This window comes from Pezoporus wallicus, unplaced genomic scaffold (assembly GCF_028554395.1).
Source record: "Pezoporus wallicus isolate ANWC-B61680 ecotype Strahan unplaced genomic scaffold, APGP_CSIRO_Pwel_v1 contig_7274, whole genome shotgun sequence".
NCBI lineage: Eukaryota > Metazoa > Chordata > Aves > Psittaciformes > Psittacidae > Pezoporus > Pezoporus wallicus.
The window spans coordinates 2,192,511-2,208,123 of NW_026637137.1; the positions used below are offsets into that span (position 1 = coordinate 2,192,511).

Genomic DNA, 15,613 nt, shown 5'->3' on the forward strand with positions numbered 1-15,613 from the left:
TTTAACACATTCTTGCATACATGAGCTAAACCATTATCCCCCAATACTTTCATAACTACAGTATAAACAATTGTTTCTAAAGATTGAGAGCCCTGGGGGTTTTAACGCAACTCCCTGAAGGGTTTCCCAGTTCTCTGAAGGGGAATAGCACTGTCAGGTTTCTAGCACTGTCTAGGTTTCTTTGTTGATGAAATAGCTTTCTTTTCAAACTGCCAGTGACAACAGCAAGTGGAGTACTAGGTCTCACCATGTGTCCCTATGGAATCAGGGCAAACAAGCTAACACCTAAGCTCTAGGACATGCTACAACTGATGGTGGTAAGGAGGACTACACTAAAAACTGAAGTTTCTTCATTGACTTCACAACCAATTCAGAAAATCCCTTTTAGTCTCCTACTCCTGAAAGAGAGTATGTGTCTCTCATTTCCCTCTTCTTTGTTCATGTGGTACAGTCAGATGTGAGCTCCTCACCCAGATATCCTTTGTATACATACTTGCTATGCTGGCTGACACTGCAACTAAGCATGATTGACATAGTGATAAGAATTTTACATACTGCGTAAAACAACTGTCAGGTGATTAGCATTGAGCTCTGTGCCTTCAGACAGACCTGAGTCACTAACCTACTGGCAAAACTCCTATATTCCTTGACAGAAAACTTGTGCACGTCACTGGATTTTCATACTACAGGAAGGCTACTTCATTAGTTTTCAGCCTGCTTGTCTAATTTACCTCTTGACTAAGCAGCTGCTGCCCGAGATCCTGAGCACATACAGTTGATGTGTCCATGTGTAGTCGCTGTTCCCACAAGGTCACCATATTTGCCTTCTAATACTTCAAAGATGGCAACCCTATTTATAAACCATGATAATCCCTCACCTGTAATCCAGTAGCCTCTCCATGAGGCGAGTCACAGTGGCAATTAACGAAACGCCACTTTCCCTCCATGTTTCCCGCTCAATTTTCTTCAGTAAACTGGAAAAAAAGAGAAGCCAGAACAATTTCACTGCTTATTTTTAACTGTCACTATGACAACCACTCTGTTTTTACCAGTACCTTAATACCTTAGCAACATCTTCGATAGTTAGATTTTCTTTTACAAACACCCTCCCAAGAAGCACAATTTGCAAACATTGTCTTACCTAGGATAAGGACCAAAAAGTGGAATTCTAGTCCAGGAAGCATTGACAAAACAAATGATTTTTATATTAGCTGCATCAGGTTAAAATATATCAAACACCTAATTTTCAGAATATATTAATATCCCAAGGAATTAACAGAACTCTCCCATAAAATATATATCTTAATTTTATGCTGATACATCAGAAAATGGGGACTATAAAGATGTACCTAGAAAAGAATATTTATCAAGTCAATATGCCTTCTCAATGAGACCTCAATTTTTTTAACAAAGATTTTTCTTCCCTCCTTTCTTCTCCTCTCCTCTTCAGTATGCAAAAAGAAGGGATTTTAGTAAAATTATTTCCCCTCTTCGCTTATTTTTTCCTTCTGAGAACATACTGTCATGCATATTAGAAATTCCATTAGCTTAAATTGTCATAAGATTCTTTATTAAAAACCGTTGTGTTGAGTTCTTACACTAATGGAAATGCTGATTACACAGTGAAGTGAAAAGATTTCAAAACGATGTTCTAAGTGGAGCCGTCAATAAAATTACACTTCATATTTCTTTCCGTCAAAGGCCTTTGAATTTCACTGCTTAAGTTTATTAAATAGTAATCACTTGGCCATGATTTTCCCACATTTCCTCTCTGAGGATGAACAAAGAAATATTTATCTACAGAGCTGTGTTACTTTTATGCTTTGGGGCAGGACTTCAGATGACTGACATGCCCATAGAGATATTTTAGCAGTCTCCTTGAAAATGAACTCAGGTATGGTTTACTTAGATGTGTCTGAAAATTGCCACATCCATATGCTTAGAGCTTTTTAAAGAGTCGTTAATAGCATCTACAAACCTTCTGTCTGCAGTGGGCAAGCTGTCAGCTCCACTGACCTTCATCTATACTGAGCATGTTCAGTCCCATAAAACTCCTACATCCAAATTTTACCAAACATATAACAGTGCCCAATAACTCCTACATGCCAACTGCACTAGCTATACACTCCAGCTCTGTTCAGCTCCTTACGTACAGGCGGATGTCACAAATGCAGTTCTCCAAACTAATTCAACCTAAATGAAGCTGTGTTCTGCAGGAAGCAATAGGAAGCATTGATCTTCATTTGCACCCTTATATCGATCTTAGACTCACTTCTCTTTAGGAGGCAATCAGAGTATTTCCCTCACATTCAGAGACTGGCTACCTGTCAATTGCTAGCATAGACAGATGGCAAGGCCGTGCCTAACCAGAGGATAAAGCACTAATCTGGCATCTCTGCTTTCCATGCAGAATACACAGGCTAACTTAATTAACTTTTAGACCTTTATGTTCCTTTCAATACAAGTTTTTGTATCTAAGAAGAAGTAAGAGTAGAGCCTGTTACATTATTAAGCACTGATTACTGCACCGATTTTTCCTTTCTACTGCTTTTCAACCCTGTGTTAAACAGAAACATTTCAACCTAAATTCATCAAAATAATTACCTGTTGTAGAAAAACAGCAGAAGTCTGACATGTTTTTTAAACCAGATGGGTTTCATCTATATTTGACTAATGCACGTTCTTTATAAATGTACTGGCATATTCATTATAAGCATACAAGCTCTACAAATGGGTTGTGTAGATACATTCAAAGTACTTATTCAAACTGACATCAATGTCGTCAGTTGAACAATTTTGTGACTTGCCTTGTGATGCGTGCCTCCCCCCTCTGCCATACATCTTTCATCACAATGCACAGAGAAAACACTCAGACTGAGTTACTCAAATATATCCCTCAACTTCCTCATAGTTATAACATGGTTATAACAAAGATATAGTACTCAAACCCCACAAAAATATTCAAAAGGAACCAGTCTAGACAGAGTCTAATGGACTGGGCAGTGCTGAATTCAGCCATGCAATTGAGGGAAGAAATTAAGAAGACTGAAGACATGGGAGAGGTAGCAGTCATCACTTTTCATGTGGTAGCTTCATGGCTACAGAAATCACCCACAAATTTGCATAGCTTGATATTAAATGCCTGCTCAGCTTGAATATCAGTTCCAATTTCCCCCAAGAGAAGCCTCATCTTCAGGCCCCCTTCACTAGCACAGGTTTTATGCTTCGATAACGTGGCTACCTAACCTGCAAGCCTGAAATGGATTGTGTTAGGCCAAACTGGAACACAGCTACAGAAGTAATAAATGGGTAGCATCCGTCGGATTTAGAAGCTAATGGAGTATATCTCTGTATCTAACCACCAACTGTTTAATAAAGTGAAATCATTTTTTTTACCTGTGCTAATTAACTTAGGAATTCAACTGCAGTCTTAGAGTGTAAATGTAGATCAGGACACCTTTCATACCATGATTACACTGGGTGCCAATTACAACATCTAGTTTTTCATGATAGCAAAATGTTCACTACTCCATGCTTTGCAGCTCTTCAAATGACATTAGGAGCTAATCACTGAGTTGTCACATCCAAGTCCCTAGAAAGACATTGATTCAAAACAAACAGCAGTCATCTTCTCCCTACTTTCACTACGTCTTTTCATTTAGATAAAGATAATTCTATTATAAGCAGTAAATTCTAAGCACATAATATTTTAGGTATGTCCAGAGATGCTTATAATTTGTCCTTGAAAACAGATTGTCTCTAGAAAAAAAAAAAGCAGTTAATGTGGGAGTTAAGAGATTTAAATTCATTTTTTGATTCAGACAAAATAAACAAAAAGCATGACAAAACCTGAAAGTGTCACACCCACTGCAGTTACTAGACTGGCTCCAAAGCAGAAGTGTGCATCCCCTTGGCTCTCAACTGTACCTATCAAAACCAACCACGCCAAATCTTCAGAAAGATCAGGTAATATTGTTTCATTACAGACTACAAAACCACTGTTTGCTGTAAAATTATATTACTGATTCACAGTCCTTGGGTAGATACCACATCTCTGTCACTGTTACTATCTAAAGATGCTCTAATATTGCTCATTTTAAATTATCCATGGCAGAAAGTAAAAGAAATCTGACCCTGTCCCTTGCACTCAGCTCCCTAGACTGTCCATCTCATTTTAATAATTTTCCTTCATATATCCTAGAACACTATGCTATCCTCCATTTTAGAGTAATATCTTCTTCAAGCTTTCCTCCTGAGAGGTGTTAACGTGCGAAGTCAAATCAAAATCAGATATAAAACTAGTGATAAATACTAATTTTTCTTAAGCTGGAAGTGAACTTGAGCAGTTACTCTGAAATTTCCCAGAGTTTAGTTTTAACTTCTGTTGTACCAGAACAGAAACAACAAGTTTACTGATGCTGTGAGACATTTTGCAATTTAAATTACTATGATTATGTCTTCAGCATTTAGATTTCTAAAAGGCTCTCACCATTTTCCACTGTATCTTGTTTAACACCCCCCCAGTTTAAATCTAACTCAAAACCACAAAAGAAAATCGGAACTGTATTTCATACCATTATGCTTCCTTATAGAATTTTAAGTTATTTCAGTGACAGACATTCTGATGTATTTTGCATAGGAGAATGCATTTAGACTTCATTTTATAATTAGAGCTTTTCTCTTAATGACTTAATTTTGAGGTTAAAATACTGTTTTATTAAAATATTGAACTCATCTTGCCTTTTATTATCTTTACTCAGATTATGAAAAATAACATGAATAATTACAAGTTTTGCTTTAGCATACTGTGCTGTTTGACATTATTCATCCATTTCTGTAATATTCTGCCTAATCTCTCTACACGTTTTTCCTTCTGCAAATGATAAACATTTAGAAGCTCTCTTTTTTTCACCTCAATACAGTTACAGATTATTATACATTTGCTATTCACAGACACTGAGATCTGAATGTTGTTATTTAAGCAAAGACAAGAGAGCTAAAAGTAATACTTAAGGAAGAAGGAGTAGTTAAGAAGCCATATAAGAAAAAGATCATGTGTTTAATACTACTGAAGAATACACAGCTAGGAATTCTGAAGAGGAACAACTCATCTCATACTAAACACACCAAAAATAAGTGGAATCTTCCACTTGGGTAAAACTGAGTTCTGAGGAACAGCAGAGACAGAGCTCAGTTAGTTATTTTGTACCTGTGCTCTGTGACATTCATTTATTTCAGTCAATAGGATAACTTAAGAGCAACCTTATTATTAGCTTTTTCTATTAGATCTCAGTCCTATGTCATTTATTAAAATATACCAAAAGCTTAAGAAGTAATTTATAAAAGAAAATTATAAGAAACAATTGTATCAGAATAAATAAAATTGTTTACATTAGTCAAGAAATCAACAAGTGACATTACACAGATGAGTACAAGTTTCTGGAAATAGAAAATTACTTATTAAACACCTTTTTGCTGAATTCTCATGCCTTGTTTGCAAAATGCTCCATTTGAGATCTACCTGCACCCCCTATGCAACTATGAAACATTTTTGGCTTTTCTGATTTTAAAATTAGTAGGTAGAAAAAGAGAATGTTCTGTGATAAAACAGATTTAAGTCTTTCCCAATTATAGCAGTATGCAAGAAGTACAGACAGGCTTTACAGATGCCATAAACCAACATAAAATGTTTTAGTCCTCAGATTTTCAGAAAAAGAAAAAAAAAAGAACAAGATTCACAACTGTTTTAAGCATTACTTCTCTACAATGACATTAGCATCTCACACAAGCAACCAAACTCAAGGAATTAGCGTAAGATAAACATATTACTCACATACTGTTGAAGAGCTCTCGGTATGTTTCGTCACCTTTACCTTCCGACATTAGGCTGTCCAGTTTGTCAATCAGTTTTGCTTCCACCTGCAACATATAAGTGTGGTGTAAACAGCTTCTTTTGCTTTTGATGAGAGATTTGTTTTTATGTAAGTGACTTTGCTAAATGCCTGTCTTAAAATTACTCCTCCATCATGTAAATCTGACGATAAGTCACTTCATCTCTTTGAAGCTGTTGCCATTCCCCAGGTTTGTGGGGTTTTCTTTTTTTGGTGGTGGGTATTTTTTTTTTTTTTTTTTTTTTTTGAGGGAGGGAGCTAATTTAAATTGGGCAACGTGACTTTAAAACTACAGGCTGAGTAGCGTTTGCTGCTGCTAAGGCAGCTATCTATTTATGGAGTCAGACAAAAAGCACACAGCCCAAATAAATTGCCTGAATTCTCACTGCAGGGCTGTAAGCACAAGGCATTTTCTTAGACTTCAATAAAAATATCATCTTTTCTGACCTGCACACCACCCTTTATAAAATAATTCTTAGAAATGTCTGTGCTGTTCAGCACACTTGAGGGCTCAGGCTTACCTTCCCAACCTTTCTTACCTGACAGTGAATTTGGTTAGAAATCCAATTTGCTGGACTTACATATTAACTATCAAAGAAACTTATAGTACATAGCTGGTAGCTAATGACTCCCTCAACATGTTTTTAAGTGTACTGATTATGAAAAATATAGAGGTTAGGCTACACTGCCTTAATATTTCAAGCCTCCTTTTTAGCAGTAATATATTAGCAACCACAAATCTAGAAAAGAAAGCAAGCTGTTGTCAGGATATTTTATTAGAGAATAAATCTATTACAATTTCCATTTAAACCGAAGCTGAAAACACAGAGATGCTGAACAAGTGGATTTTTTCCTTCTCACTCCTTGTTAACAGTTCTACGGTGATTTTTAACTATAACCTTATATATTGATAGTGGAAAGCTACCTCCTTACATCACATGCACTCTTCTGTTCTTAATAGTTTGTTTTGTGTTTCAGTCACAGCTCCCACCCTAAGCATTATGATTGCCTAGGAGTAATTCAGATACTTCTGCTTTCCTTCATTTGAAGCAGCAGGGAGGAGGGTACTAAGTAATGGTTTGAGGCAGTCTGAAAGAACTGAGTGGGAGCTGCAGAAGCAGATGGCACACACTTGGTTGTTCCTTCCTAGCCCGTTAAGAAGGTGTCTGAGCAACATGAATACTTGGCTCCTTACAGAAGGATGTTCCTCAGAAAGACCATCTTATCTTTTTTCATACTAGCCAGAAGGGAAGTTAGTTGAATCCTGCCTAACCAGTAGTCTGTACTGCTATAAAGCAGAGATGAAAAACCACCACAATGAAATCAGCCTTGTTTGAAGATAACTCAAGTCTTGCTTATTCACTTCAGCAGACCACAGATTTTATCCCTCATCTTACATTACTAACGTGATACCATTAATTGGAGAATCCTACTACCCCAGCAGAGAGTAAAAAGGAAAAACCACGGTGATCCCTCTCCAACAGGTACCTTCTCCACCCTCCGCCACCAATGGTCAGGACCAGTCCTCTCTGAACTGCTTGAATTTCAGTCCTGTTTTATAAACAGCTTCACATACAGTACCTGTTTAAAGTTGCCACTTCGCCTTTGCTCCCAGTCCATCATGTCGTGGAAAATGGGAATCATTACATTCCTCAAGTCTGGCTGAGGGATCAAGGTCACTTCCAGGAAGGGGCCAATCAATGCTGGAATAAAGTGAAGCTTGTGTTCCCCTAAAATGAAAATGAACATGAACTTGAATGGGAATTGGGTGTCCTGCGAGCCATCAAGCGATCCAAATACTATCTGAAGAATTTTAAAAGACAGCACACTAAATGTTGATTTATCTCACACCTATCACAGCATGGGCTACTTCTTAAGACCAAAAAAGTGAAAAGCTGCAGACTATACAAGACAAGGCCGACATAACTTGTCAGATTTTATTATATAATACTGATTTCAGGAGTGACGGTTACCTGTATCCCAAGTTAGTCTTCCAGAAGGAGAACAAAGAGAGACAAAGCACTCTTTGGGCATTTCACTTATTTTTCACAGGCATGGGTTGGTTTCTAAGCTCTCCATTCTTGTGTTTACAAAAGAGTTAACAATCTGATATCTTTTGCTCATCAAAAAGAGTTATGTATTTTGATTTTTACCTATCTTTAGTTTTGCGAGTACAGAAATGGAAATACCTGTTTTTACTGCAGGAAACAGAAGATGTGACTCAGCTGTTCTCAAAACAACCTGCTTTAAAATCAGTGCTAAAACATCTTCTATTAACTGACCATATTCTACTTAGCAGAAAACTAACTTCTGTAGTTAGTGCACTGACTTTCCAAGCTTTCCAATTTAAGTCCAGTGTACCTCTGGATATGCCAGTGGGCAGTCACCCTTGCTTGATACTCTGGTATCTCTGCACAAAGGAAAACCAGAACTCCCTTTGCTGGAAACATCCTGGGATGCATATCCATATGAAAGCAAGGTGACTGTACAAGGATTAAGGCTTACAACTTAAAATACTGACTAGTGTAATACCAATTATATGAAATATCCTGAATCCAGTTTATAATTGAACACATTACCCGATGAACTCCATATTGTACCCCACAAAACTCTTCTCTTCTAAAGGCATCATGATTCCCTCCTTGCCTGTATACCAGGTTTCCATTCAGCAGAAAACAACATGAGTGGGGAGATGATGCACATTACTGTCTTATCCTAGCATGCAGGAGTGAGTCCTTGCTATACCAGTTTAGAAATACCTATCATGTACCCAAATAATTGAGAGGGATGCCTTAAGAGTGAGTAAGCAATACTAAATACTGTAAACAAGTAAAATGTGCCACACAACAAATGTTAACAAGCTATTAATAAGCAAGTATTTCTTATTTTGAACATTTCTCTTTCTAGTACAAGCTGATCAGAAAGATCAGTTTTTTACAACTACATATCTTGCTGGGGAAAGGATGGAATTGAGATGACAGTATCTCATTAACCACCAACGGTATTTATATCTTTAATGAGCCCTTTAATGAAGTGAACTATTGATTGAATTGAAATACAAAGATGACAAATGTATTGTCCAAATCTTCTCCTCAGCTTTTATTTTTCTATGCAAATAACTTTTAACTGCATTTCTCTGATGTTCATACTTTCAAACAGTTTGCATGGTTATTGCTTATAAATATAAAAATGTTCATAACTTTATATCCAAGCATGTGTTTTTCTCATGTTGTCCAATGTGTCATTTATACATCAGTCACTGATTTGCTTATGCCTTTATATTTCAGTGCAACTAGGACTCAGGGGAAGATTTGATGCAAATCCAGTATCTCAAGAGAGCTTCAGAATTAAGATATATGTCTGTTCCTTAAACTGTCTGGCAACAGATCTAAAATTGTGAACATAAGTATATTTCCAGGCATAATAATTCTGCCCAGCAAGAGCAGTAATTTCTTTTTTAATTTTCTCTGATGGCATTCTTTCAGTTCTCTCTGAAGAAATAGGGATAGATCAGATCAAGGTTCAGAAAGGTTTGTATCAAGGCTCAGAAAGCTGAGTTTTGCTATAAAGAAGGGAGCTACAGATGCCTAGGGTTTTCCTAACCTTAATCAAGACTTCATGTGAATGTAGTTATCAACTCTATCACTGGCAAGTGTATTTAACAGATAAGAAGTAATAACTGGTTTGCATTTTACGAGCTTATGATGATGTGTTTAATTACTTACCTAAATTTTGCCACATGCTGAAGATTTCACATCCCATTGTTACCCGCATGTCACCGTATCTGCAATGTATTAAACCAGTGAAAGATCATTTAAGAAAATCAAGTTCATATATCGTTCCGTGACATTGTTAAATGAAATGTCTCATTTGAGGTTCCAAACGACTCTGCAAGTGATGATTTCTTCCAAGTTTTTGCTCCTTCCATGGTACCAAGCTAAAACCAGATTCCTAAACCCAAGCTTGTTTGCAATATTGTCAAAAGTATTGGTTCTTTCTCAATGCTATACATCAGTAACAGCTGTGAAGCAAAATCTTTTTTTTTGCAGTAATATGAAAACAAATAGCTTTGCTCTAGCTTAAAGAAATACAATTAACTCATACAGACAACAGTGCTGTGCTTGGCAGAAACACCTGAGCCAGTGTGAATCAACTTATGCAAGAACTGGAAATTAGTGTTACCACTGCTACCCTATCGATATTTTTGTACCAGTATCTGAACCAATTTGGACACATCTACAAAGGCTATCAGCTCTGAAGACCTATACAAAGGGCCAGAACCAACTCCCCTCGTAGACAGTGGAAATGCTGTTATTGTTATATTTTCGGTAGGCCTTTTTGCAACCTCTTACGTCTTACATTTTGGAAATTGTTTAATCTAGTACAGATTTCTAGAAGCTGACAGCAGTACTTACTTTTCTAAAACCTTTTTCTTCTTGGAAGGTGTGAACATCTCCAGTTGCAGACATAACTGGTTTATAAAAATGACAGCAAGAAAAAAGTAGGAATCCCATATCTACAATAAGCACATGGCATTTGGTTATTTCATTTTCTCAGTACTATCTTTTTATCACCACTCAAGATGCACATTTTCAAATCATATCATTTGTTTCAGTCTCAACTAACGAGTTACTCAACTGTTTTTGACTAAATTACCTTGCATTGAAATATATTTTTCACCAACCCCGCAATATTTATCAGAAATACATCTGTTTTACATATTCTACATCTCTTAAATGTAACAGTTTGAGAGTTCCAGATAATTTTTTTCATCCCTCCAAATCAGAAAACCTTAAAACCATTGAAACATTTTGGGCATTTTTAAAGACAAGAGTACAAAAAGTTATGCCTTTAAATCCAAAACAAACAAAAACAACCCAAAACAATCTGACTCCTCAGAAGTCATCACATAACAGAACTGTCATTCTTCAGCCTGTCCTACTTTATAATATTCTTTGCAAGTCTCACTGCAGGCTTCACTGGGCAAAACCGAAGGCAGATTTTGTTAACACAGTGCAAATATACAGATGTTTTGTGCACATGCTTAATGAATCAGATGTTGAATCTTCTACTTAGAAGATTTAAGAGAAATTTAAAGATCATTTAATATTAATTATTTTAACTCAATATAGATGCTTCATGGTAGGAGGGAGAAAGAAGTGTATGGGAAGCCCTATTTGCAGGATAGCAAATTTAAGGACATAAGACACCTTGTCTACAAGCAATTCTTATATCAGTTTTAGCCCCTGAACTTCTGGAACTTCATAAAGGATAGGCTTCCTCATGTTCAGTTATGACAAGTAGATAAATCTGCATTCCTGGCAATTTCTCCAACAGGAGTCTCGATTTTCATAGAGGCATCCACAGCTCTGCTGGAAGTCAACAGGAGCTTGCTATCTTCTCTAGGAAGGAAGCTCTGCACTTTTTATGAAGAAGCAATTAGGCTAATGTCTTTTTGTTGGGCAGAATATTCATTCGTGTTTCCATGGGAATGGGTCTTTTAAGATGTATTCCTAGGTCTTCTCATCTGAATCCTAGATGCATCATTCTGTATCTCACAGTTTATCATAGGTGCCGTTTCTCACTATATGAGGTACTCTAACATCTTTAACTACATTCACCATGCAGTGTCATAATGTTCTAATTTTAATTATGCAGCATGTTAATTGGTCTTGAGAGAAATTACAGAAATGCAAATCTATATTTTTTATAAATCTGCATTGAATAAAAATGGAATAATTTTCCTTTCTGTGACAAATCTGTAATAATAAATAAGAAAATTAGTTTCCACAATCCAAAAAATGGCTATGCAAAAATCCTGAATAAGTAGTCTAACAAAGAACCTGAAATAACAAAATGAAAAATAAAAAGAAATTGGGGAAAAAAAAAACCAAAACAACCCATAGCTTTTTTTAAGACTTTTAAGTCAGTCCTGCATTTAGAAAAAAAATAATCTCTGACCACTTGAAATTCCTGATTTAGGATAAGTTGTAGCTGTTTAGATGCTGGAGCTAAGTTTAATAATAAACCATCAACCCACATGATGATGTAGGAGCTACTTCAACTATCTCATGTTGAACACATTTACTTTACCTTGTAATCAAAGTTTTCATTTAAGAAGTTTTTACGAAGGGCATCCGAAAGGTACAATACTGTAGTAATGATCACACTGGGAAGAAAAGAATGAAAAAGACAAGAGTTTTCATTAAGTAAAGATTCATATTTAATACTCAGAGCCAGACAATTTTCCAATGAAGAAATAGATGTAGCATGTAATGTGGCATTAAATACTACATTTTAAATGTATACAAATATCTGACTACTAACAGCACCTATTGACAGAAAACATGCAGATTAAGGAAAAAAACAAAGAAATGTGTGTGATGCAAGAACATGTGCTGAAAACATATTCCGTATAGAATATAATTGCTCAAGAAGGAAAATCATTAATTTTGTGCTGCAAATATTGCTGATAAGAGATTTAATACGCATTTTGTCGTGCTAGCACTGGTATATAAAGTTGGGCAATTTACTTTCAGCTTTCCTGGCACTGAAAGGATGTGCATATAGATTATAAATATAAAATATCTAATAATTCCAATATTGACAATATTGACAGCCCCATGGACAAAGAGCCTTTTTAATGACAACAGATAAATGCAAAACTGCAAGAAAGACCTGCTTCTAAAGATCTCTATTCTGTGCGCTACAAACGGTCATGCCTTGCACTACATTGACACCTGCCTCAATTATATTAATCTACCTTAGATAAATATATACAACCCCAAACCTTTTACAGTGGTTGTCATCAGAGGTCATTGACAGCCTTTTCATTGTATCAACCAAGTTTGGTAATCTACTGGAACAGAACATCCTTAAAGATTATTCAAATACAACTCATGTCAGTGATTCAACCCCCAAGCTAACCTCTGCTTAGTGCACTCGTGACTATCAGCAGATTTAGTTAAACCAAAAATTATTTTTGAAAGCTTACAGGGGAGAAAACCAGACAAATATAGCATGATTTTTTTGCTGTTACACTCACGTATTTTACAACAATCAACTGTATAAAGATCTTCTGAGGAAAAGCTTATTTCTATACATTTCATATCATTACCGTCTATCTACTATTGATACATCTAATATTTCTTTGAGCATGGCTCTTGACCTGTATGCTGTTACAGTGCTAAATTTCTTAACCCCTCCATACTTTGAATTTCATTTTTTTTACCATTTTTCATTTGAGACAAAATGTTTTGTATTTAATAACTGCCATTATATATATATCTTAAAGATATGTAATACGTTTCATCTTCACAACACTGAAGACTTAAATGTTAACCAACCCACCTAGGAGATAAACTCTATTATTCTCCCAGCATGTTTGGCAGATTTCAGGTTTATAAATACAAAATGGCTGTGTATTATTTAGCGTATTACTAGTTGAAATGTTTGCTTCCATCTCTTTACTTTTAAAATAAATGTCCATGCCAAACTTTACCTTCTGGTTTGATGTGTCTGAACACCTGTAACAGCCAAGTCTGAGACTGTTTCTAGAACACTACCTGAGACTCAAGTGTCATTCATTCCTAGTTCCATTGCTCAAATAATAATTTTCACAACAATTACACTGTAGCTTTCCTATCCAAGCAGTGTCTCATGTTTAGCATTCATCTGTATGGTCTAGTCTACTTTTCCACCAACAGGGAGTTACAGTGTATGTACAGCACTCCCTGTTGCAGCAAGGAAGACAAAGTAAAATGTTAACAAACTGCAATATAAGCAAAGCTAAAAATCAAGACATGGATAAGAAGAGAGTCCCGTCATTCTTGTTATTGTGCATGACTTAATTTACAGCCCATATGTTTCGCAAAATGGAAACAGTATTTCAGGAAGATGTTCTGATAGAAAAGGTCAGATAGTCAGAACTCTTGCTATGTAAAATTTCAACCTAAATCCAAAGTAAAAAATCCATGAAGATTTGTATGCAAGAGAAAATTCCATAGGATCTTAAGAACTGCAACCATACTGCAACCGTAAGTTTACATTACATAGTTCTGTTTAAGTCGGAGACAATCCCTTTCTTGCCACATTCCTTCCACAGCAGATGAAAATGAAGAGAAATATCTGCTTCAGTTCTTATGAGAAGGTGATTAGAGTATAAAACTTAAAATGCAAGTTTTAGAATATATTTTCTAGAATATTCCTGAGATAACAGAATAATTGCAATGGTATTTCTTGCTATAGGCAACATAGCTCAGGTTTGATTTATCTGGTAAGCCAAAGATATGACATGGATTAGTTGATAATCACTACAGATGGGTCTGCAGTGAGAGTGTGTATGTTGTAGATAAAAAAACCTCAAAACATAAGACTGAAGATAGAAAGATGAAACCATTGGTTTTGACCCACAACCTATTATTCTGAACCTACAATGTACTAAAATCAGGTGGATAGAAAGCATGGCTAAGATTAGCAGTTCTCTTTCCACTTTTCCCACAAGCAATGTAGGTTCTATTAAAAAAAACAACAAACCAAAAAAACCCAACAAAAGTAAAAATACATGAAGCAGAGACAGCAGCCAGAGGACAGATGGACAGCTGTCTGATTTGGTACAGTACTCACATTCCAAACTGCTTCCCAGCCAACAATTTCAAAACAACAACACTTATTTGAAATCCATTTGAGTATCAAACTAGAAAACACTGAGTTTGTGATAACACTTGCTTTCACTCCTCTTACCACCTGCCACAAATTTGTTCAGAACTACTAACTCTATTACAGGAGAAAACCCTCTTCTTTCACTTACTATGGGGGCTCATACACAGATTGCTAACCCAAGGCCCTTGTTTGCAGAGTGGCTTTTTCACCAGATTTTTAGAGCAAAGTTTTCTGCAATAATCTGTTTGAACAGTCTAAAGCTGCTCCCAGGCTCCACAACTCCACAACAGCAGCTCCACAATTGGTCTGCTGCCTAGCCTGCACTCTGGCAACCTGGTTTTTGTCTGGGCAGCCAATGGTAGAAACTGAAAGCTTTCTTTTTCCATTCTGATAGGAGACAAATATGTAACATTCTCATTTCAACCTCTGCAGAGTGAAATCTTGCTTAGCAAACATATGTTTGAACAGAAAAAGAGTTTCTTTAATATTTCATAAATGAAATGCACCTAGAGTCATATATATCATAGCATCAGAGAATGGTTAGGGTTGGAAAGGACCTTAACATCACCTAGTTCCAACTCCCCTGCCATGGGCAGGGACACCTCACACCAAACCATCTCAGCCAAGGCTCTGTCCAACCTGGCCTTGAACACTGCCAGGGATGGAGCATTCACAACCTCCCTGGGCAACCCATTCCAGTGCCTCACCACCATCACAGTAAAGAATTTCTTCCTTATATCCAATCTAAACTTCCCCTGTTAAGTTTTAACCTATTATCCTTGTCCCATCACTACAGTCCCTAATGAAGAGTCCCTCTCCAGCATACTTACACACCCTTTCCAGATACTGGAAGGCTGCTATGAGGTCTCCATGCAGCTTTCTCTTCTCCAGGCTGAACAGCCCCAACTTCCTCAGCCTGTCTTCATACAGGAGGTGCTCCAGTCCCCTGATCATCCTTGTGGCCCTCCTCTGGACTTGTTCCAACAGTTCCATGTCCTTTTTATGCTGAGGACACCAGAACTGCACACAGTACTCCAGGTGAGGTTTCATGAGAGCAGAGT

At 36.6% G+C, this 15,613-nt stretch overlaps 1 protein-coding gene across 2 annotated transcripts in view; it reads right to left on the reverse strand.

The window, feature by feature from the left end:
* Nucleotides 1-15,613, reverse strand: part of DOCK4 (dedicator of cytokinesis 4) — a 240,889-nt gene that overhangs the window by 33,889 nt on the left and 191,387 nt on the right. Inside the window, exons 28-34 of one of the 2 annotated variants that reach the window (XM_057403708.1) lie at nt 11,985-12,060; nt 10,307-10,407; nt 9,617-9,675; nt 7,473-7,621; nt 5,834-5,919; nt 1,142-1,168; nt 879-974 (exon numbers count right to left, since the gene is read on the reverse strand). In XM_057403708.1, coding sequence (XP_057259691.1) covers nt 879-974; nt 1,142-1,168; nt 5,834-5,919; nt 7,473-7,621; nt 9,617-9,675; nt 10,307-10,407; nt 11,985-12,060 — 594 coding nt within the window. The remainder of the gene's footprint in view (nt 1-878; nt 975-1,141; nt 1,169-5,833; nt 5,920-7,472; nt 7,622-9,616; nt 9,676-10,306; nt 10,408-11,984; nt 12,061-15,613) is intronic. The other variant, XM_057403707.1, reaches the window with a different exon arrangement.